Here is a 23,362-nt window from a genome sequence, read left to right as displayed (position 1 = left end):
CAAGAAGTGTGACTGGCCCAAGGTCACCCAGCAGCTGCATGTGGAGGAGCAGAGAGGCGAACCCGGTTCCCCAGATTACGAGACTATCACTCTTAACCACTACACCACACTGGCTCTCAAGACAGAATTGGGACTCAATATTACCTTTGCAGTTTGGAGAACTGGGCCCAAACTAATTTCAATAGGGTCAAATGTCAGGTTCTGCACTTAGGTAGGAAGAACAAGCTGCACAAATATAAGATGGGGGACACCTGGCTTGCTAGTAGTATATGTGAAAAGGATCTAGGGGTCTTAGTAGACCATAAGCTTACCATGAGTCAATAGTGTGATGCAGCACCAAAAAAGGCTAATGCTATTCTAGGCTGCAATCACAGAAGTATAGTGCCCTGATCAAAGGAAGTAATAGTACCAGTCTATTCTGCCTTGGTCAGACTACACCTGGAATACTGTGTCCAGTTCTGGGCACAACAATTTAAGGATATTGACAAGCTGGAACATGTGCAGAGGAGGATGACCAAGATGGTCAAGGGTCTGGAAACCAAGCCCTGTGGGGAATGGTTGAGTGAGCTGGGTTTGTTTAACCTGGTAAAGAGAATAGGTAAAGGGACCCCTGACCATTAGGTCCAGTTGTGACCGACTCTAGGGTTGCGGCGCTCATCTCGCTTTATTGGCCAAGGGAGCCAGTGTACAGCTTCCAGGTCATGTGGCCAGCATGACTAAGCTGCTTCTGGCGAACCAGAGCAACGCATGGAAACGCCGTTTACCTTCCCGCCAGAGCGGTACCTATTTATCTACTTGCACTTTGACGTGCTTTCGAACTGCTAGGTTGGCAGGAGCAGGGACCGAGCAATGGGAGCTCACCCCGTTGCGGGGATTCGAACCACTGACCTTCTGATTGGCAAGTCCTAGGCTCTGTGGTTTAACCCACAGCACCACCCGCGTCCCTGGTAAAGAGAATAGCCATCTTCAAATACTGTATCTAAAAGGCTGTCACGTGGAAGATGGAGCAAGCTTGATTTCTCCTGCTGTAAAAGATTGGACCCAAACGAATGGCTTCCTTCAAGTTAAAAGAAAGGAGATTCTGACTAAACATCAGCAAGAGCTGTTTTGACAGTGGAACTGATTCCCTTGGAAGGTAGTGGACTCTCCTTTTAAGCTCATATTGCACATATTAAATAAATAAATAAATAAATAAAAATAAATAAATGCTATCTTTTGTGTAAGTACTAATATATAATTGTTTACCAGTCAGTCACCATTGGATGCAAGCCATTTCTGAACCCTCTTTTTTTCAACAAAATGAGCTCCCAGTTCTACTCCACAGTGTCACTAATCCGAACTTGTGCCGCTCTGCATTTGATTCTGCCACTGTCTTGGCTGCCACTGTCAGTTATTACCCTGCCAACATTTGCCTTTCATCTTTTCCCAAAAGTCAACTTAACTTCTATTACAAAGGAAATGAAATGTTCTCCGTGTTTGCCAACATTCTGAGAGAACACTTTCTCTAAGAATGACTCAAAGTTCCCTATTCCCACACCCTGGTGTTACTCTGAGAACAACTAAAGTAAACTTTTCAGCAGCGGTTATTTGTTTTAACACCTTCCCCCATTGTAAAATGTTTGGCACTAGGTAAAGAACAACAGTGCTAATTTTATCTAGATTTCACATATCCCCTGGCCACATAAGCAGGGCCTATTTGTTCTTTAAAACCTGAGGACAAAAAACAAATGATGCTGTGTCAACCTTTCTGTCCCTCATCCTCTGCCAGAGGAAAAAGTGGAGTTAAGTAGCTTCAGGGCATTCAGACAGTACAAGAATAATGGGGGGTGGGGGCTGAAGCAGCTGAAGGGGGGATATTTTTTTGGGGGGGAAGCAGTGAGCTTTCTTAAGAAGTCAGTCAAATATGCTATTAGATGAGGACTAATCTGGAGTCCAGTCTATATTGTTCCCACGAAGACTGACACTATATCTAGTAGTGATTGTTTTAAGTAGGTTCCTGCTGGGACTGGTTTAGCTGCTGTGGGACTCCATACTCTACTGAGTTATTTTAGCCTCTGGTTGGGAGACACAGAAGCAATTGGCTTGGAAGGATTGCACCATTCATTATGAACCTGAGGCACTGAAATTCTCTATGATCTAACCTGATCTATGAACCACAGGTACCAAAGTACCCTTCTGAAGCAGGGCTAGTGGACGAGCTAGGATTACATACATATCAAATGCGACTGGATTTAATATTGATGTCAAATAGCAAATATTCTCTGAACATGCAGATATTCAAGGAACATTCATCAAGATAGTTATAATTTTGAAGTGAGTTGGGGTGGTTGTGTTTTTGGTGGGATGGGGAAATAAATTACTTTTACTTACAAATTTTGATTCTTTAAGAAAAAAAAAGATACAACACAAAGATCGCACGTGCTTTGGCACAACTATTTCTGACATCTCTAGACAACATTCACATCATTTTTTAACCCAAGTTTATTCAAAACAGAAGCATATTTAACAGGCAGTCACCCTCTGCTGTAAATACCACATGCATTGCTTGTAATATAAAATGCTTTGGTTGGAAGGGGGGGGGACTTGATCAGTTTATGCTTTGTGTTCATTCTATTCAGTCAATTGCATATTCAGAAGGAAAAAGTGGTAGTTGTTCGGCACAGATAATTATCACTGGCAGCACAATTTGCTCCTTTAGCTGTGGTAGTATAGAGACATCTAGCAAAAGAAGAATTCTAAGCATGGCATGTGGGATAAAGACATCAAGCTCAGCTCAGCCACACTCGGAATAAAAAAAACGTCAAGGAGGATTATAAATCCTGAGTACAGAATTGTATCCATAACAGAACACCTGTGCTTCTCCAACAATGCTTTCCATTCCGCTGAAGACACTGCCTGGATCGTCGCTGAACATGCCTTCCTTTGTAGCACAATGATGTCCTGCAAGGGGTTAAGGCAGAAGTCACCAGCGTGGTGGCCTCCAGTCGTTGCCTGACGAGAGCCCTGACCATGGACCATAAGGGATGTGGGGCTGATGGGACTTGATGGGGGCCAGCACATTGGCTACTGCTGCAGTAAGGCAATGTACTGGGTGCAACACAGCCAATGGCAGGTGCTGTACTGGTGCTGAATCTGAAGATCAGGTGTACAAAGATCAGTTCAAGAGCACAGGGCAACGCCTTGCTGTATCATTGATAGCCTTCCACCGATTTTGATAGTCCATTGCCGCAATGCAGTTCCCCACAGATTCAGACTGCAGTGTTACTACTTTGATTTAACCAGCGCTGAATGAAATGAATTTGCACGTTCTCTGTATAAAAGTCAAAATCCTGAGCAGCTCTGTTCAGAAGTCCCATTGAGTTCAGTTGGGCTCCTGGGCATAGGTTTGCAGCCCTGCAGCACCTTAGAACTAAAAATTTAATACATGGACGCTTTTTCCTATGCCCTTTTGGGGAAAAGGTTGAGGTTGGAAATGCATTTATTTTTAGTTCCTCCTCTTCACATCATTTTACGTTTTCCTTCCCAGACCTCTACTTTCAATTGGCAACCTGAAGACATCTATAATGAGCTCCTTAAAGAAATCCTAGCACTTATTGCTTGTTCCTATATAATGTACCTTCTATTTTTCAAATAGTGTATAATTACCAGCTATTGAATCAGCATGGAGACATCCTCATGAACTGGTAATCAGACAAAGGAAAGAGTAAGAGTGCAGCACAGATTAGGAACATCAAAATGATGCACAATACAGTTGTGCATGGCTTGGCATGGCACAGGAAGACAAAGGGAACATGTCCCAGTGACGCCGGAGTCTTCAGATGGAGAAAACAGTCCAATTTGTTCTACTTGGCTTTGGTTTCCGATGTCTCCGTTTCAATATCCAGGTCAGTCAGACAGCAACAAAACAGCATCTGGGCATACTTTGTGGCTGTAGCTACAAAATAAAACAATTATATGAAATTATGAAATTAAGAACTTCACTGATATAGGGTATTTCTGCCTAATATCAAAAACCTAGTGAGCATGGCAATCCTTTCCGTCATTAGGACAATCTGGCCATTGCAAAGGGGGCTACAATATTGTAGGGATAGCCAATGTAGTGCCCTCCAGATACTGTTGAACTACAACTCCCATCATTCTTGACCATTGGCCATGTTGGCTGGGTCATATGGGAACTGCAGTCCAAATACATCAGGAGAAAACCAGGTCTGCTACCCCTGGGATAATGAGTGATATGACTATTAGATAACAGTTGACATAAATACTTTAAAATCCACTAAAAGCCATAATGTATTGCTGCCTAAATAGCAGTTCAGCATGCATTGGAGTACTTCCAATTACATAACAAAACCACCCCCATTTTAAATACAATAAACGTTTCTTACCTGAAAGCCTTCGCAGGTACCAAGGTCTCTTTTCTACGGGTAAATAGACTCCCAAAAGGTAAGCGGGAATTCCAGAGAGTGCTATACCAATTCCAATAATGGAATTGATTGTGTCGCTGAAGAGTGGGACTATGACTAGGAAAAGGGTGCACAGGCAATACACAATGGGGAAGAAGAGGCTGAGCTGCAGGTACAAAAAGAGGAATGCAAGTTATAGGAAAGGCTGTGGGGAAAGTGCAGCATGACACCACATCATATAATAACATCATCTGGTTCATCATCCTGTTCTCACAGTTGCCTGTAATCCTGCAAGCTGGATGACTGCAACAGCACTCTCTCCGCCAGTGATTCCCAGCAACTGACAACAACCCCGCCGTTTTATGTAAGCATTTCTATAGCTGGTAACATTGCAATATACTAGGTGTTAGAATTCCTGCTCTATGATTGCAGTCATAGGATTGTTGTCTTTCACATGACAGTGTATGCTTTGACTCCACAGAGTGGGAAGTGACGGAGACAGGATGTTTGTGCTACTGTGTTCCGTGAAGTGGAGCTATTGTCCATTGTTCTTTTTCTCTTTGCTGTCTGATGCTAGAGAGGGAGCCATGTTGCAGCACTCTGTGTGTGTTTATATGTAAAGTAGATTAGCCAAAATGCTGAGTTCTGTCACGCGAAATGCGCAAACTCTGCGGATCCCTAAGTGTGCCGGTGTCGGTTGACATCAGTCGCTGTGATGTTTGGGCTGAAGAAAGCTTATGAAGCTCCCGAATGATTGACCAGGAGGGAGGGAGCATGCCAGTCGCGCATGTGTCTCTGCCAGAGTCCTACTCAAGTGTAGGCTGAACTCCTGACACTAAGTTCTAGTATACACATGAAATACTGTTGAGTTAAGGATACAGCTGTCTAGAGCGACCTTCCTCAGCCTGATGTTTGGGACTATGGCTTCCCTCAGCTTCCCCCAGTACATAGGGAACCAGGTTGAGGGAGGCTGTCCTGGGGTATAAATACTCAGGCAGGATAACTCAGGAGAGTAGCGATGATAACTAAAAATGGAATCTCCATAGCATGCCTGATCACAACTGTGTCACTGCTGAACATAAGAAGAGCCCTGTTGGATCAGGCCAATGGTCATTCTTGCCCAGCATCCTGTTTTCACAATAGCCAACCAGATGCCAGAGGGAATCCTGCAAGCAGAAGAGCGAAAGAGCATTCTCCCCTCCTACCATTTCTAGTTACTGGTATTCAGAAGCACTTTTGCCTCTGATAGTGGAAGTAGACTGTGACCATCATGCCTAGAAGCCATCGATAGCCTTTTCCTCCATGCGATGCTGGCAGCACTATTTTCAGAGCAGCTTCCAAAAGATAAATAACTCTACTTGATGCTCAGAATATTTCTAGGTCATGGTCTGACCAGGAAATTTTTCTCTCACCTCAATGCTATCAGGAGAAGATGGGTATCAAGGACCAATTTAGTTTGCACCACAATTTAAAGGGGTTTTAAGCAGGAGAAAATGTGACTCTACACGTTCTTGATAGCAAAGCTGCAACGCACTCACACCTATGCGCACATTTTGAAGCTTCTGCTCTGCTATTTACTTACTTTAATGGGTCTTGGCCTGTCTGGCTGGGTATATCTTAAGTATATTAACCCTGCAATGGATAACCCAACAAAGAACCAATAGCTGAAGCAATAGTAATTAATCAGCAGAAAGACATCTTCCACAAGGAGATAAATCAAAGTCATTAAACCCTACAAAGAGATAACAAAAAGAAAAGAGAGAGATATATAATTTCATAAACACCACATTCTAAACACAGACTTGATAACACACTACATACAATGTTCTTTGCTTAAAGCCTGACAAAAACATTTTGCAACCTTTTTGAGATTTTGGGAATCTTCTGCAAAAGCACATGCAGTTTTTTAATTTCTTCCAAGGGTTTGTCCTTGATTTTTTTTTAATCATTTGACAGTTTGTTTTCTTTTTCTATGGTTGCATGATATTTTGTGATGTTGGCAGTGCTTTTTTCTGGGGGGGGGGACATAGGGGGATGCATACCACTAAACATTTTGTGAATCTTTGTACTTTTGTCCATTTACTGTATTTTTCCCGATTTGAATTATAAAATGGTGATTTTCTTGAGTCAAAATGAGAGTACCCCTAAACATTTTTTTTAGAAAAAGAGCATTGGATATGGTCACAGGTGCCCCGATCCAACAAGAAAGCAGATCAGAGTCCTCCTGCACATCTGATCACTGCATAAACAGATCCCTTGGCCAGATGCTTGCATCCAGCAATCAAGACTGCACGCAGAGTGATCAGGATCTGCATATACAACCGATGATGTGATCCCCTTAGGAACTGTATAATAGGGATGGGAATATCCAAAAGTCACTGTACTTAGCTATTACCATGAGTGTGTTCTTAGTTGTAAGGATGACAACAAGGAACTGGCCTGGTAAGAACAGAGTGAGTTTGCTTGGCTGAGTTCATGCAGTACCGGTAGGATTGAGAATGCACTGAATGTAGAAGAAGAAGAGTTTGGATTTGATATCCCGCTTTATCACTCCCCTTCAGGAGTCTCAAAGCGGCTAACATTCTCCTTTCCCTTCCTCCCCCACAACAAACACTCTGTGAGGTGAGTGGGGCTGAGAGACTTCAGAGAAGTGTGACTGGCCCAAGGTCACCCAGCAGCTGCAGGTGTAGGAGCGGAGACGCGAACCCGGTTCACCAGATTATGAGTCTACCGCTCTTAACCACTACACCACACTGGCTCTCTGAAATGTAGATTTCAGAACGAAACAAATATACAGTAGTACCTCGGTTTTCAAACGTAATCCACTCGAGAAGACCATTCGACTTCTAAAATGTTCAAAAACCAAGGTACAAAGGGTGGTCTGCAAATTTCATTGAGAAAATTGAGAAACATGCAATGGAAGCCATTTGACTTCTGAGGCGCGTTCAAAAATCGAAATGTTCGGCAACAGAGATGTCCAAAAACTGAGGTACCACTGTAAATGAAAATGAGCTTTTCTATCTTACACTTTGTAATCACTTACATTAAAAATGAGGGCAGGAACAGGCGTGAAACATTTTATATGAATCAAGCTCAGGCTATCTGGGAGTTGTCCTTCTCTGGCTCCAACGTAGAAAAGCCTGCCGCAAGGTTTAAAAAAGTCTTATCAGTGCACAGTCCTATTATATTCTAAGGTGACATGTGACATGGCTCTCTAACAAAATACTGAAAAACAATATTACACAATATTAGGAACAGTTCAAAATAAAATTTACAGAACTGAGGCGGGTCCTAAAATATACATCTCAATAAAGAGGCGTGTCTTCAGCATTTGCCAAAAGCTGTGTGATGAAGGTGCCAGCAGTGGCAGACTTTGGGCTCTCAAATTTAAGCAGCGCCCCATGCAACTCTAAAATCTGTTCCCCCACCTCTCATGCTCCAGTCGATAACATTGCTGTGGCGTCCCCTGCAGCATGGGCACCCAGTGCCACCTCATCGGCTGTGCCACCCTAAAACCGCCTCTGGTGCCAGACACTTTCCTCTGTTGGAAAGTGGTTACTCCACAATTGCTGTGCTAAGGTGAGAGATCCCATGTCATCCGTTCCATGTAATTCCTGTTACTGGACCCGGTCATGGGGAAATGATAACTGCACCAGACCCACAACTTCTGAATCAGCCCATAGTCACTGTTATCAGCAAGGAATGGCTAAATGCGCCCTAAAAATAAGTGTAGGATCTCATTGCACCAGTGTAACATGGGCATAATGGTATATGTTCATGTGTCTCAGTCCAGGCCGGCCCTGCTGTTAGACTGTAGGAGGCAGAAAATGCAGAGGGCAGGAATTGGTGGCAAGGTGTTGGATGGTAGAGTTCTCTGTGTGTGTCCCCTCCCCAGCTAAGCTGCTGTCTTCAGATACGCCAGAGGGTGTTGCTCTGTTGGCAGTGTTGAAGGGAAATTCAGTTGCCCGTCTCCAGGTGGAACTGGCCATCTTTTCCTTTGCCTCAGGCGGCAAAATGCCTTGCACCAGCCCTGGTATCAGTATTACAAGGCAGCTGTGAGGAACCCTTGGGCCTCCAGATGATGCTGGACTTCAACTCCTGTGAGCCGCAGCAAGCATTGTCAATGGCCAGGGATGATGGGAATTGTAGTTCAGAAAAGGGCCAAAGGTTCTCCATACCTGCTGCCAGGTGACAAGGGGGACTCGCATCCCACAGCTTGTTACGCCAGCAGAACTCTTTGCAGAACTCCTGAATTATTTGTCACAGAGAGTGATGAAAAGGCAAGAGTTTATACGGCTTATGAGAGAACATTTGCTTGGTGCTGTATGCTTGGCCTAAGTGGAATTAGGCATGGCAATACAGTGGTACCTCGGGTTAAGTACTTAATTCGTTCCAGAGGTCCGTTCTTAACCTGAAACTGTTCTTAACCTGAAGCACCACTTTAGCTAATGGGGCCTCCCGCTGCTGCCGTACCGCCGGAGCCCGATTTCTGTTCTTATCCTGAAGCAAAGTTCTTAACCTGAAGCACTATTTCTGGGTTAGTGGAGTCTGTAACCTGAAGCGTATGTAACCTGAAGCGTATGTAACCCAAGGTACCACTGTAAAAGGTTTCTGCATTCCTAAAGTAGACCACCAGGTGGCAGTGTGCTTTTGAGGTCCTTTTCAGTCTCATGTCATTTCCATGCTGCTGAGTTACCAGTGTATGCAGAATTACCATAAATTTGTATTTTTATTTTTTTTAATATGCAATGAACAGTATTCTAAGCTCTTCAGCTTTCAGTGGAATGAGGATCTGGAGTTCTGAACAGCTTTTTAAAAAATTCACATAGGAAATTCAAAAAGATAAACAGAATACACACTGCTATGTATCCTCTTATAATTATTGTGCAATTGAATTAAACCCAATTAATCCTTGTTATTAAATGCCTAAAACTGACTAGCTCTACACAGCAGAATTTCAGATGTAAGAGCTGACTATGTTAACTGACATTCAATTGTATTTTACAGCCGTTTTACTGCTGGATTTTTCTTGGGGCGGGAGCACAATCCATTTAGCTTATAAGAGAAAAAGTGACAGAAGCTTCGCTAAGTTGTAGCAGTATGATACTCTATTCAGTAAAATCATTTCTGGCAGAATGGTACTGGCTCCATCTGCACAGTCCCAGTTTCTGAATGTCACCTACCTGGAAGCCGCAATAATTGATGAGTTTAATCCTCCATAACAAGACATCGCCACTGCAATAGGGATGATCCACTTAGCATGGCTAAGAGTCTCATTACCAAAAGTCTGCAAAAGAAAAAAGAAGAAAAGAAAATAGGCTCACTCAGCTAGTTTCACAATGCCAGCCAACTGTCATGGAAATTTACAGCTCAAGCACAAAGTCGGGCGAGCTCATTTTTGACAACAATGCCCCACCATAATCTTGGAACAGCTTTTTAAAAGCCACACTAATAATATTTCAGTTATCTGTCACACACAGCTAAATTGCCAGTGAGTGGATGGTTAAACAACATGAGAAAGTGAAACTAATACGTATTTAAAAGATTGATCACAACCCAGTGGTGGGATTTAATCACCACTGTGGGATTTTGTGAACTCCTAAATTGTGTACAAGAGAGCAGAGGAGATTATTACATAGACTGTACATTCTGCAGTATGCTCTGCAATATATTTATAAGATGCAATGAAGGGTTCCTTCTTCACCCCTCTGGAAGCAGACAACAGGGAAAATCAGCTACAAGTGCATTCAGTCAACAAGTACAGATGTATGGGCCCAGATTTATTATTCTGCAACAGCCTTGCATATTAGGCTTGCTTGCAACCAAATCTTCATGTACCATACTTTCCATGTATAATTGCCTGAACATTTGAAGTCTCCCACTATTTCAAGAACTGGATATGAGCTGGCCACACAATCCAGGATATTAGGTAACAGACTGGATCTGATGGATCAACAGTTATGGGTTTCAGACAACGGCTGAACACAAAAATATTGTTGAGTTGGCCCCCATTGACTCCTTAAATCCTATAATAGTTTTAAGAACTGGGCATAAAATGTACAGTAATCTAATTTGGTTAAGAGATGCTTTCCTAAAGCCTAGTACACTTGGAATGACAGTTTAATGCATATGCCAATGCATGCTTTCAAGATATGTAATTTGTGATTATAATTTTCAACTAAAATTGCCAGTTTGCACTAATGGAGTCAGTTATGCTAATAAGACATGTTTTCCTGGCTGTTGAAGTTTGAGTGCACATGAGAGAGAATGATAGATGATAGATAGAGAAAGAAAGAAAGGAAGGAAGGAAGGAAGGAAGGAAGGAAGGAAGTAAGTAAGTAAGTAAGTAAGTAAGTTTGGGTAGAATTTGACATTTTTGCTAGGTACTGGTGGGCAGTGTGTCAGGTTTGCATTTCTTAGTACAGAAAGTATTGATCCGATGAGTAGAGATCTTTCCCATTCTAATTAATTCAAGAGGGTTCTGGAAGCTTCTGTGTGTGAAAGAAACAGGCAGAAGGTTCCGGATGTTTGGGTTATTCCTTCACAGAAGCTGAGTACAGGTGGCTTAAACTGGTTCTGCTATCTTTTTCTGTCATAGTTATGCTGACTATAATAATAGGCAAGGAGGAGTCTTGGATTCACTTTCTCTTTTCCTTCTGGTGTGGTGTTCTGTACATAGTATGCTTAGTGTTAAGGTTTAGACTTATAATAAGTTATTGTAAGTTTAAGTTGGGAAACGCAGGTGGCACTGTGGTGTAAACCACTGAGCCTTGGGCTTGCTGATCAGAAGTTCTGCGGTTCGAATCCCCGCGACGGGGTGAGCTCCCGTTGCTTGGTCCCAGCTCCTGCCAACCTAGCAGTTCAAAAGCATGTCAGAGTGCAAGTAGATAAATAGGTACTGCTCTGGCGGGAAGGTAAACATCATTTCTGTGCGCTGCTCTGGTTTCACCAGAAGTGGCTTAGTCATGCTGGCCACATGACCCGGAAGCTGTACGCCGGCTCCCTCGGCCAATAAAGTGAGATGAGCGCCACAACCCCAGAGTCATCTGCGACTGGACTTAACTGTCAGGAGTCCTTTACCTTTTTAAAGTTTAAGTTAAGTTTGATGCAACTGGATTTCTTATGGACAGTGCCAACCCTGAATGTATTGGATTTGTGACCATTATGCTCATTTGCCTTCAGTAGCAGCAAAGCTCTGCTGGATGGAACATTAATTGCCTCTGGTCTATTTTTTGGGAATCCTGTGACGTGTTTTTATGTTTTTACTCTGCTAACTATACGTTGGAATCTGCCCTGGATCAATATTGAGCAGAATTACATGACACAGTGGAAGACAAGAACCAGCCTTCCACAACCTGGACCCTGCAGATGATGTAAACTACAACTTCTTGAGCCTTGAGTCCATAGTGAGCCTGTGGTGGACTTTCTTTCATTAGAGGTTTTAAAGCAGAGGCTGGATGGCCACCTATCAAGGATGTTATAGCAGTGAATCTCCCGTATTGGCAGGGGCTGAACAAGATGTCCTTTGAGATCCCTTCCCGCTCTACGATTCTATGAACTCATGACTTGCAACGTACCACGGCCACAGCATCACTCCCTAAGAGGGCAGGCATGTCCAGTACAACATAGTAGGCCACATTCGTCAGCAGGTAAATGATAGTCACGATGGGCATTGAGATTGCAATGGAGAGGGGCAAGTTCCTGCAAAAGGAAACAAAACAGTTATTTGCAACCAACTGAAGGGTAAACCAAAGGGGAGGCACATTAGAAAAACAATAACAATGACCTGCTTGAAATAGGCATAAAACTTCGGCACCTAATGCAAGAATGGTATGACCCAAGACAGGCATCTATACCTTTCTGGGTTTTTCATTTCTTCCGTGACGAAATTCAGTGTATCCCATCCAGAATAGGAGAAAAGAGCTGAGTAAAGGGCAAGTGCAATGAATCCTGCATCTGCTGTGGAGCCTTCAAATGGCTCCTTGAGATTATCAGTTTCTCCTGTGGAAACATCAGAAGCCTGTGGTTATTTACATCTACATGCCTACACACAACCAATATGTAGCTTATAGGAAACAGGGGGAGAATCAGAATGTTCCCTACATGAAAATGCTGAACGAAAGTAGCATCATATCGCCTTTACCATGTGTCATGGCATCCACAAACCTGCCAGCATTGACTATAGGGTGTGTCTGTGAATATTCCTGCTTCACGTAACAACTTCTCACTTGATACTTGGGATACTTGGTTCATGTGCGAAGAACATAATAGTAATAGTAATAATAATAATAATAATAGCCCAGAATTTAAGTATGAGCTAGCCCAGAGTCTATATGCTGTTCAGTTTTGCTATCATATTTACACACAGAAAGTAAGTTCTTACCTTGGGTGATTTTATAAAGACCCACAGCTATTACCACAATAAGGGCCATGACTTTGGCATATGTGAAAAGGTCTTGCACTCTGGTTCCCCACTTCACATTGACACAGTTAATAAAGGTCAGGGAGCCTAATAAGAGAACAGGATACAAATTAGATAAACCCAGTTAGCTGTACTTCATTAGAATACTGATGACTTGGACATTTTTCAATTAACATAACCCTTTTCTTTCTTTCTTTCTTTTTTGGAGCGGCAGAAGAGATCAACTGGCTATGATAAGGACTTAAATGGGGGGTGGGGACCTGAAACAAACAGTAATTTGAATCAGGATCTGACCATGAGCTATGCTGGGCCGGATAGGAGTTAATAATACTTGGAGAGCCACCGATTAATCACTGTAGCCTCCCAGATGGAAGGCAGGATTGGAGAGACATTGGAATGAAGTCAGTTTTTCAGTAAGGAAACAATGGATCTGCATATTATCTGTTTTATAGTGTTGCATTTTCTAAGCATGCCTCAACAGACTCAACAAGAATAGGGAGAAAAGAAAAATTAAAGAAAAGAAAAATAACAGAATCATAGAATTGTAGCGTTGGAAGGGACCCTGAGGGTCATCTAGTGTAACCCCTGCTAATGCAGGAATCTCAGCTAGATAATACATGACATATGGCTATCCAACTTCTGCTTAAAAACTTCCAAGGAAGGAAAGTCCACCATCTCTGTTCCACTGCTGAACAGCTCTTACTGTCAGAAAGTTTTTCCTGATGTTTAGTCGGAATCTCCTTTCTTGTAACTTGAATCCATTGGTTTGGGTCCTACCCACCAGAGCAGGAGGAAACAAGCTTGCTCCATCATCCATGTGACAGCCCGTTAGATATTTGAAGATGGCCATCATATCTCCTCTTAGCCTCCTCTTTTCCAGGCTAAACATACCCAGCTCCTTCAACTGTTCCTCATAGGGCTTCATTTCCAGACCCTTGATCATCTTGGCCAGTGGCGTAGCGTGGGTTGTCAGCACCCGGGGCAAGGCAAGTAATTTGCGCCCCCTAACCCGTGGATTTGCGCCCCCTAACCCGTGGATTTGCGCCCCCTAACCCTAACCCCCAGATGTTGCGCCCGGTGCGGCTGGCCCCCCCTGCACCCCCCACTCTACGCCACTGATCTTGGCTTCCCTCCTGTGCCAAGATGTCAATGCACAGACACCCAATACAGCCCCAGTTGATAGAGCTGGTTTTGGAGAACTTGTGCCACACAGTGAGCACAGTGGAAGTTCTTTGGGAATAAACATGCATAGGATCGTGCTGGCTGGGTTTAAGTCCTACTTGTGACACTGACTTGGTTTTGGACAAGTCACTCAGCCTCAGTTCCCAATCTTTAAAATAGACATAATAAATGACCTACCTTAAAAGACTGTTATGAAGATGAACAAAGGGTTTATTCACATTTTTTTAAAAAAAGTATGCCTAAAAATATAAATTAAGAGTACGACAAGCAGGCATCTGAAAACCCACAAATTTTGTAGGTATACTTTTCAGAAAGCCAAGATTGATGCATGGTCAGTTTTTGGTTGGCAATCCAAGTAAAATCTTAAAACACCAAACAGTGCTGTCAATATGAGTGCAAAACAAATAACGCAAAACTGTTTTCAGGTGGGGGCAAGTGTTATTTTTACAATTCCAATTATTTCACTAACAAGATAAGAGCATGATGAGAACATTCTTTTAGTGCCCTCTAGCATTCAGAGACGAAGTTGCAGTTTGCTATGAAAAAGACAGAAAAGTCGAGCTTTTTACTGATTTCTGCCCGGACACTGCTAGAGACAGCAGTATTCCAGATATGTCTGGGAAATTCTGGCCTCAGATGATGATGGGGCTCTTAAAAAGCTTTTAAGAACAAAATTTCAACTTTTTCATAATTGGTAAAAGAATAAAAGGAACAAAGAGAACAGATTCCAGAACTGTCATATCCGATGGCAAAAAATATATCCTTCCCAAATAGCATTTTTGGGCTAATGCTATGGGAACTGTTCAATCCGAATGCCTTAGCATGTCTTAGGGCCACATTTAAAGAACTGTGATACCATTTTAAGCAGCATGGCTTCTTCCAATGAATTCTGGGAGCTGTAGTTTGTTTAGGGTGCTGAGCTTTTTTTTTAGGAGATCTTTATTCTCCTCCCAAAGCTGCAGTTCCCAGAGTAAGCAGTTAGACTACAAACACAGTATAAGAATATCATCCTCCCACCATCACCTCAAAATGATGTCTTGCTGGATCACACTGCTGTCTGTCTCAGGGATGGGGAAACAGATGGTTTTGCTTCAGATGTCCTCAGCCTCAGCTAGCCTGGCCAGTGGGGTCAAGGATCATGGGAGTTGTGGTCCACTAACATCTTGAGGGTCATAGGCTCCCCATTCCTGACTTCTCTATCCCAGCATTCTGTTATTAACAACAGATGTTCATTCCTCAGAAAAAGGTGGTGAATACTGTTGTTGTTTATCTCTAATATCTGAGAAGCACTAGAAAAACCCTGGAAAACCAGGAGCTTTCTGACCCATGCTGCCTACAATGTATGACTCTCCAGGGTCTTGGGCAAAAATCTTTGTTTCTTTCATAGCCCTGTAATTAACAGATGGCTACTAAACTGCTTTAATATTTAACATACACACACACATCCCATTTTCCTATTAAGTCTATTGGAATCCAGACTTTTTCTTCTGATTCAGTGGCAGGAGCCTAGGCGTTTAGTATGCAACCTTCCCTCAGAAGACACATGAAACTGTCAGTTCATGGCCTGAACTTGCGTAATCAAAATAAATTGTTGCATTGATGGACTAGAATTTTACTTACAGATGCAGGCAGCTGCAATCAACCTAACTGCTCCATAGGGTGGCTCACAGAAGGGAAATATCGGCTGAACAATATAATTCGCAAAAGTGATGGCAATGACGGCCTGAGTTGTTGGCTCAATAATGAGCAAGGAAGACCATAGTCTGATAAAGGCTATAAAACCTCCGAAAGCTTCTAGAATGTAGGCATAGCTTGCTCCTGATTTAATAATGGATGTCCCCAGTTCAGCATAACAGAGTGCTCCAAACAAGGAAAAGATCCCACCAAGGGCCCAGAGGAGAAGTGAGAGTCCATACGAGCCACTGTACATCAAAACACCCTTGGGAGCCACAAAAATCCCCGAGCCGATCATGTTCCCTACTATCAAAGAAATGCCATTAAGCAAGGTGATCTCTTGCTTCATCTGCATTTTTTCCTTCTTGTTCTCTGCCACTGAATCCAATTCATGCAATCCATTCTTGGGTATGCTCTTTTTATTGCAACACGTCGTCCAGGAGCCTGTCATGATCTTCAGTTAATCATTACCTGGAAGTGAGGAGGAGAAGAGAATGTTTTGTCTGGAAAGCTGACAGGACATAGAGAACCAGGAATCGTATTGTAGCTGTTTTAACTGCATAGTGGTGTAACGGGAAATTTGATTTGAGTCGTATTTTAACACGAACCAAAATACAACTGTTCTATCCAAATTTTGCGATGCAGTTCTCTACTCAAATCATGCACATAAAAAATGCATATATTTGGGGAAAGTTTGCATGAAAACTTATATAATATTAGTGAAATTAGCATACAGAAATGCTGTTGGTCAAAAAAGGCTGACAACCCTGATCTAAAGAGTGCTTGGCCCAATGGGGCAGTGCGCCACCTACCTCAGTCTGCCCTCAAGCAGACCCCAAATGCCTTGCCTTCTTACTCACCACCAGTTCAGAAGTCGTACTGCCTTTCACCTTCCTCCTTCATCTCAGTGTTGTCCTTGTCAAACAGAGCTGGAATGGGGATGGGAGCAAAGCCAGAACTACTTGGCTCTGCCTCTCATTGGCTATGGTTCCTTGTGCTGTTTGAACTCCCTGCCTTCTGCCCCACCACTCCCAATGGCCACCAGCTACTACTGTTGACTTCATCAAATCCAGGGGTGAGAAAACTGTTTGCAGAGGGCCACATTCCCACCTGAACAGCCTTCTGAGGGCCACATACCTGTGGTGGATGGGGCCACAGGCAAATGTGGGCAAATCAACTAATGAAAAATTTACTTTCGTACCATAAACTAGTTTCTACACACATAACACTCTGTCCTTGCTCCATGTGATCAAGAGGCATTATCGGAACTCAAGGATAAATTTCCTGTAAGGCAAAGCCACTCAAGACAGGAAGCAAGACCAGTGAAGGGTGTGGTCTGGGGAGAGTTCTGAGGGCCAGGTATGGAGGCCTAGAGGGCCGCAAACAGTCCCTGTGCTCGAGGTTGCTCACCATAGCTGTCAACCTTTCCCTTTTCTTGCGAGGAATCCTATTTGGAATAAGGGAATTTCCCTTAAAGAAGGAAAACGTTGACAGCTATGTTGCTCACCCCTAATCGAACACCTCTTGGTGTTGCCTGCAACAGTGGGCTCTGCCTGGATAACATTTCAGCCATTGCAGAACCATATCAGCTAGATTTGTTCACTTACTATCTCACCCTCCCCTTTCTCCTGCAAAATCCTCCATTACTCCAGTTGGTGTGAATGTAACTGGAAAGTTGTGCAGCTGCCATCAGCCACATCATAATTTAACACAGCCATGTGGAGCAAGGAAAAAGACTATCCCTGCCCCCAGAGTTTGTTTATAGCCTTGTAAGCTTAGGGGTGTTGTAGAGGAATGGCTCACTGACCAATCTGGTTACTGATCACTGTTCTATCTTGCATCAAAATATAATTTTGAAAGAAACCCCGTAGCACAATATTACATAGGGCTTGTTCACACAATCAGAGGTGATCCCAGGTTGTTTCCGGATGGTTGCCCCCAAGGTTGTTCATGTGAATCAGACTTGTTATTTCAACTGAACTGTCATGGACTGAACAGGGAGCAGTTTTCTGCTGCCACAAATGTCTGCCAGACATGCTGTGTGCTTTCCACAAATTGGCAGTGCCAAGCTTTAGTTCATCCGAGGTAACTGCTGCTTTTCCCACTTATAGCACATCCCTTACTTTAAGATCAAGGGAAGTTGAATCATCAACTAGGGATTCTTTCCACCTCATTCATGCCAATGACTGTGCATCCAAAGCAGAAGAAAGTACTCTAGATTAATTTACCTTGGGTTTCTGGTTTTTGTTTTGTTTTCAATGCCCTTAATCATTGATGCAATACAGTAATTGATTGGTAAATGTTTGTTAAAAACAGCTGTTGTGAGCCAGGCATGGTGTCAGCCCTTGTGCGGGAAAGCCAGTTGTGCTTGCTTGTATCAAACTTCAAAACACAGCTATTGAGCATGTCCAAAAGCAAGCTGGGAAGAATAATGTTTCTTGTATGGACACAGGCCAAGCTGGGAAGAAGCCAAGTGTGCAAAACAAGGCTTGGTGTCATAAAGAGATAACCCCCTCCCAAAGACATATCATAAGCCGCCCATCCAAAAAGCACATTGCAGTTTGGACTTACGTTTATTATCCAGTGTAAAAAGCTGAACACCCCCATCCACGATAGGAAAATAAAAAGACCTGGTTTTCCAGCTTGTCTACAATTTTTAGAAGTAAACTCTAAATTGACACATGCTCTACCCTTCAAACGCCCCATCTCCAATATCAAAAGGAGGCTATTGTTCTGATCTACAGCTGGTAAATAAATATCAGAGGACGGTTAATGCTTACCCATGGATCACTGATGTCCTGCCCTGTTTAACAAGGAGATGGCTGTAACTTCAGGAACTCAAGAGTGAGCTAAGGCTGAAAGTAAGCAAGCAGCTGCCTGGCAGGAAGGGTAAGTGATATGAATATGAATACCCCCTTCTCTGTGTGCTGCTATTTGTATCCCCACAGCAGGGTAACCAAAATCAGCAGCAGCAGCATATCAAGGAAACTGCTTCCCCCCAAGCAGCTCAAGTTCGCTAATGAACAACAACTGCCAGGGCTACAGCCAAGTCCTTTCCCCCCAGAATTTCTAGGAAATTCACTGATGTTTGCTGAAGACAAAGGAAACTGCCAAGTCGATTATGTTTTCCCTCCTCTACATTCTTAGAATCTTTTTTCATGACCACCTTTGATGGTACTGTGACTCATTGTATTTTGCAGAGGGTGCTGGTGTAAACATCAATTTCCAGAGCAAGTGCAAGTAAGACTATGTGTGGGCAGGAGGCAGAACAGCGTTTGTGTGTCCTTACTTCAGACTCAAATCAGCAGAATTAGGTGGAGAGGCCAGGAATTGGCTAATTTTGTGGCACAGTAAACCAGGTTACAATGGAAATGTGACACTAATTCAAAATATATCATATGGAAAACCCCATTTAAACCAATGAGATTCAGTTCCGTGAACAGAATCATGATCCATTTTCAGAGCCACTTTCACATTCAAGTATACTTTCCAGCTGCTTTATTGATCTATAGGTGTCTATTCCATCACAAAGGAACATCCTGAAACTTCCTAAGGACAGCACACAGCCTAGGGAAAACAAAACAACCTGAAATATATTGTGTAGTCTTTGGGGGGGGGGTGACCACAGACACAGCTGTAGGAAAATTCAGGAGGAAAGAACTACATGACTACAGGGACAAGATTCAAGCAAAATAAAGGAGAGGTCTAAAAAGAATGGGTCAAAATGAGTCACTTGAGAGATGATAAAGAAAAGGATCTCACACCAAGCCTGAACAACATGTGTGAGAATGTCCCGACATGTTCATAACAACTTGCTCAGCAAAAGGATATATGCTTCTTTTACTGTGTACATTTTATATATTTAAGTCTAGCTGTACCAGGTTGGTTAAGGCTGGCAGAAGTTGGCCCGTTCCAGAGCAGACTTGGAGCACTCCTATGGACTCCAGGGGAATTACACTAAAGCCTGCTTCCCACTTAATTGTTTATAGTCAGCTACAAGATGAGCAGCCCCATCAATTGTGAATATGGCGCACTGGTTCAAGTGTCCATGTTCCCTTGCAATAAAAATAGAAATGGCAATGGGCAAAATCTCTGTCCCCTCCACTTCAGGGGGTATCTGAAGAAGTGTGCATGCACACGAAAGCTCATACCAAGAACTAACTTAGTTGGTCTTTAAGGTGCTACTGGAAGGAATTTTTTTATTTTGACTATGGCAGACCAACACGGCTACCTATCTACTACCCTCCACTTCAGTTCTTATTGCAGGAAAATCCAGCCATTTAAATGTGCACAGGTCCTTGGATAGTTTCTTTCTAAGTCAGAGATCATAGAGTAAGGTTGTAATGGGGGTAAAACATTCCAGTTCCAGTGGAATTGCATGGGAATTGATATAAATTTGGGTACTTTTTATCCCCGAGTCCAAAAAAAAAAAAAAAAGGAACACAAGACTTGGCCCTAGGATGGGTTAAATTGGTTGCTAGGTTGCTGGCGGCTGCATTGCTGAAAATGTTGTTCCCAGTAGGGAATCTAGGTTCAAATCCCTGCTTGCTCAGTAACCTTGGGGAAGTCAGTTTCACTCAGACTAATCTTCTTTACAGGTTGAAAACATGGGGTTCCACAAGAGAGGGGCACAATATTTTTTTTTAGCAAGAAGTGACAAATGGGGAAGCCCGCTCAATGTGCCTAAATTAAGCTGGTGGAACCTCTCTCTTCTCTTGGGTCAATTTGATCCGCAACATGCAGACCCTCAAATATGGTGTGGAACAGTGGTGGAATGGTCACTGCACCCCCTTCCCAATGTTCACCGTGTCCTCATCAGAAGACAAGCAGATGGGAGGGAAAAAACTGGGGCATTGGGAGAAGATCTCTATCCCTGGTTGGTCCACATAGATGACATAAGAATGCAAGAAGAGCCTGTTGATCGCGCCAGTGGCTCATCTGCTCCAGCATCTTGTTCTCCAGTGGCCAACCAGAGGCCACTGGGGAACCAGCAAGCAGGATTCCGGCACAAGGGTACTCTCTCCTGTTGTGGCTTCCAGCAAGTGGTATTCAGAAGCATCACTGCCCCCAACAGTGGAGGTAGAACATAGCCATTGCAAAGTCTTCTCCATGAATTTGTCCAATCCTCTTTTAAAGCCACCCAAGTTGGTGGCCATCGCTGCCTCTTGTGCGAATGGGCTCTACAGTTTAGTTATGCACGTTGTGAATTAGTACTTAATTTTATCTTTCCTGAATCCATCAATATTCAGCTTTGTTGGATGCCCACAAACTCTTGTGTTATGAAAGAGGGAGGGGAAAACATTCTCTATCTGCTTTCTCCACGCAGCACATCATTTTATAAGCATCTATCATGTCACCTCTTACTCTACTTCTCTCTAAACTAAGAAGTTTCAAATGCCACAACTTTTCCTCATGGTCTGTTGCTCCAGGACAAAAATCCCATGCAACCTTTGCAGTACTGAAAGCTTACTTTTCTCTGCCTTTTGTTGGAACACTTCCAGGTGCATGTTACATTTCAGCACTGGTATCTGAGCTCAGGAACACAGAAAGCTGCAGATCAATGGTCTACCTTGCTCAGTATTGTCTACACTGAATGACAGTGACTCTCCAGGGTTTCAGGCAGGGGACACTCCAAGGACCAGCTCTGAGACCTTCTGCCCGCAAAACAGATGCTCCACCAGAGAAATCCTACAATTTTCTTTTTAATGCTCTATGATTTTTTAAAACACACACATGCTCACAAAAGAAAGAGAGACTTACCAAGGTTTCCTGACCTGTTGTCCTCCAAAACGATAAAGGCTCCTCTTTGGAACTGATGTGATGGAAGCCAAGGCCCAGAATGAAGCAAAGTGCAATGCAGTCAAAGAAACCGAACAGAAAAACAGCCCTGGCCAGTGTCTTGTGAGCAGCAGCTTAGGAAGTTAATGAGTGTAGAGAGCTATGAGGCAGTCAAAACAAAGGGGCCAGGGTCAAGGAATGCATTTGTGTTCCTAAAGTCAAAGAGCAGCTGGAAGGAGCTTACTGAGCAGCCTGTAGCCATGGGGATATGACCCAAGCCAGTCAGGCCCTGCCTTGGTTATTTTTTCCCCAAGCGTCTGTTGGTTATTTTCCCAGTGCTTTTTGCTCTCCCTCCCCAACTTCCACCTTCTCCTTCATGCATACTGGCTGCCAGGATTTATCATCAACCCAGCAGTAACCAAGGACAGATCAGACGGCTCGGATCTGGGATATAAAGTCATGCTTTATTGGTGCTTCTAATTCCCACTAGGTACCACATCCCAGGCTGCTCTCCTCCCACCCCTGCTGGTCCCCAGAGTAACAGCAGCCACGGCTCTCTAGTTTGGTGTGCATGGCCACAACTCAGTGGCAGAGTTAGGGAGGGGCTAGCTTGTGTGTGTGTGCAACCTGGAGAGTTGCTTCCAGTCAGGGCAGACAGTACTGAACTAGATGGACCAATGATCTGTCTCGGTTTAAGGCGGCTTCCTCTGTGCCCTTGCTGGTGTGCTTTTACTGAGATGATTTCAGCTATTGTCTAGCCAACTCTTGCATCACGCCCAACTTTTAATAGACTATGAGTCAAGAGAGAAATCGAGCCACTCCAGGCACAATGGAAAATGCCAACCCTGCCTCCTCTTTCTCTGCAGTTGCTGGGAGGTGGCCTTGCGGGAAAAGAAAGGAGGCCAGGGATGGGCGTGAGGGTATGCAAAAATGTGGTGCCAATGCCTGCCGTCACCCCTCTCACCTGTCCAGAGTCTGTGGTCCTGAGACAACCATTTCTTCATGCCTCATGGGTGCACTGGACCTGCTGTGTATACAGTGCAATTTGCAAAAATAAATAACTGAACCAACACAGCCCAGCCATTTAAAGCACAGTTTCCCAGCGGTTTTAGGACTACAACTCCCATCACCCCTAGCTAGCAGGACCAGTGCTCAGGGATGATGGGAACTGTAGTCCAAAAGCAACTGGAGACCCAAGATTGGGAAACACTGATTTAGAGTAAATGCTGAAAATCGCAGTCATGATAACCATCCTGAAAGTTCCAAAAACTCCATGTTGGAGAAAAGCTGCCATATTGGAAAATCAGAAATATCTATTTGTTTAGCTAAACTAAGGGCTCACTCACACTTCAGCTTGTCCCAATGCCTAGAAACCACAGGTTCATGCAGTTTTCCACTTGTCCCATGCTTTCTAGGCATGGGTTCGAGTGGTTTTGCCTCTGCCCTGCTTTCCCCCAGAAAACCTGCTCTTTAGTGCTTGATTGGAACAAATGGCAATCTGAGAAAAACCCAATTGCCACTTGTTCTGATTCAGCACTAAACCTCAGGTTTTCCCCAGGGGAAAGCGGCAGAGGTCTGAATAACCCTTGAACGTAGTCATATCTCAGAAATTTACATGAAATATCTGAATTTAACAACTGACGGGAATGTTCTTGCATTCAAAATGGCCTCAAGTTCTCAGAGAAGAATTTGGGATATGAGTTTGGTGGTTTTTCCAAATGTTTATTACCACACATGCGTTTTTATTTTAAATACCTGGGTCACATACTAGTTTGAATGGACTGCAAAGCTTCAGCGACAAAATTACAAGAGAATATATATATATATGTAGAGAGAGAGAGAGAGAGAGAGAGAGAGCGCCACAATAATGTGGAATACTTAGAAAAAATTAAAAGGAAAAAGA

The 23,362-nt window shown here is 43.4% G+C and overlaps 1 protein-coding gene across 5 annotated transcripts; it reads right to left on the bottom strand.

The window, feature by feature from the left end:
- Positions 1-2,463: 2,463 nt before the first annotated feature.
- On the bottom strand, positions 2,464-21,579 carry LOC308592840 (Y+L amino acid transporter 2-like). 5 transcript variants are annotated; one of them, XM_081204764.1, is made up of 10 exons: positions 21,442-21,579; positions 15,628-16,152; positions 12,787-12,912; positions 12,260-12,404; positions 11,981-12,104; positions 9,587-9,690; positions 7,447-7,543; positions 5,986-6,135; positions 4,386-4,569; positions 2,464-3,934 (listed from the first exon to the last, which is right to left on the bottom strand). In XM_081204764.1, exons 2-10 carry the CDS (start codon positions 16,130-16,132, stop codon positions 3,843-3,845), a joined length of 1,527 nt encoding a protein of 508 aa, XP_081060890.1. In that variant the 5' UTR covers positions 16,133-16,152; positions 21,442-21,579; the 3' UTR covers positions 2,464-3,842. The 5 variants fall into 5 exon arrangements, with proteins under 5 accessions (XP_081060890.1, XP_081060887.1, XP_081060889.1 ...); XM_081204761.1 differs by lacking the exon at positions 21,442-21,579 and adding an exon at positions 18,462-18,664; XM_081204763.1 differs by lacking the exon at positions 21,442-21,579 and adding an exon at positions 17,910-18,046.
- Between the last annotated feature and the right edge of the window lie 1,783 nt (positions 21,580-23,362).

Source organism: Podarcis bocagei, assembly GCF_964188305.1.
Source record: "Podarcis bocagei genome assembly, chromosome: 8".
In the NCBI taxonomy this organism is placed as follows: domain Eukaryota; kingdom Metazoa; phylum Chordata; class Lepidosauria; order Squamata; family Lacertidae; genus Podarcis; species Podarcis bocagei.
Note: the sequence above shows the minus strand (reverse complement) of the source record. Positions and strands in the feature narration are given on the sequence as shown.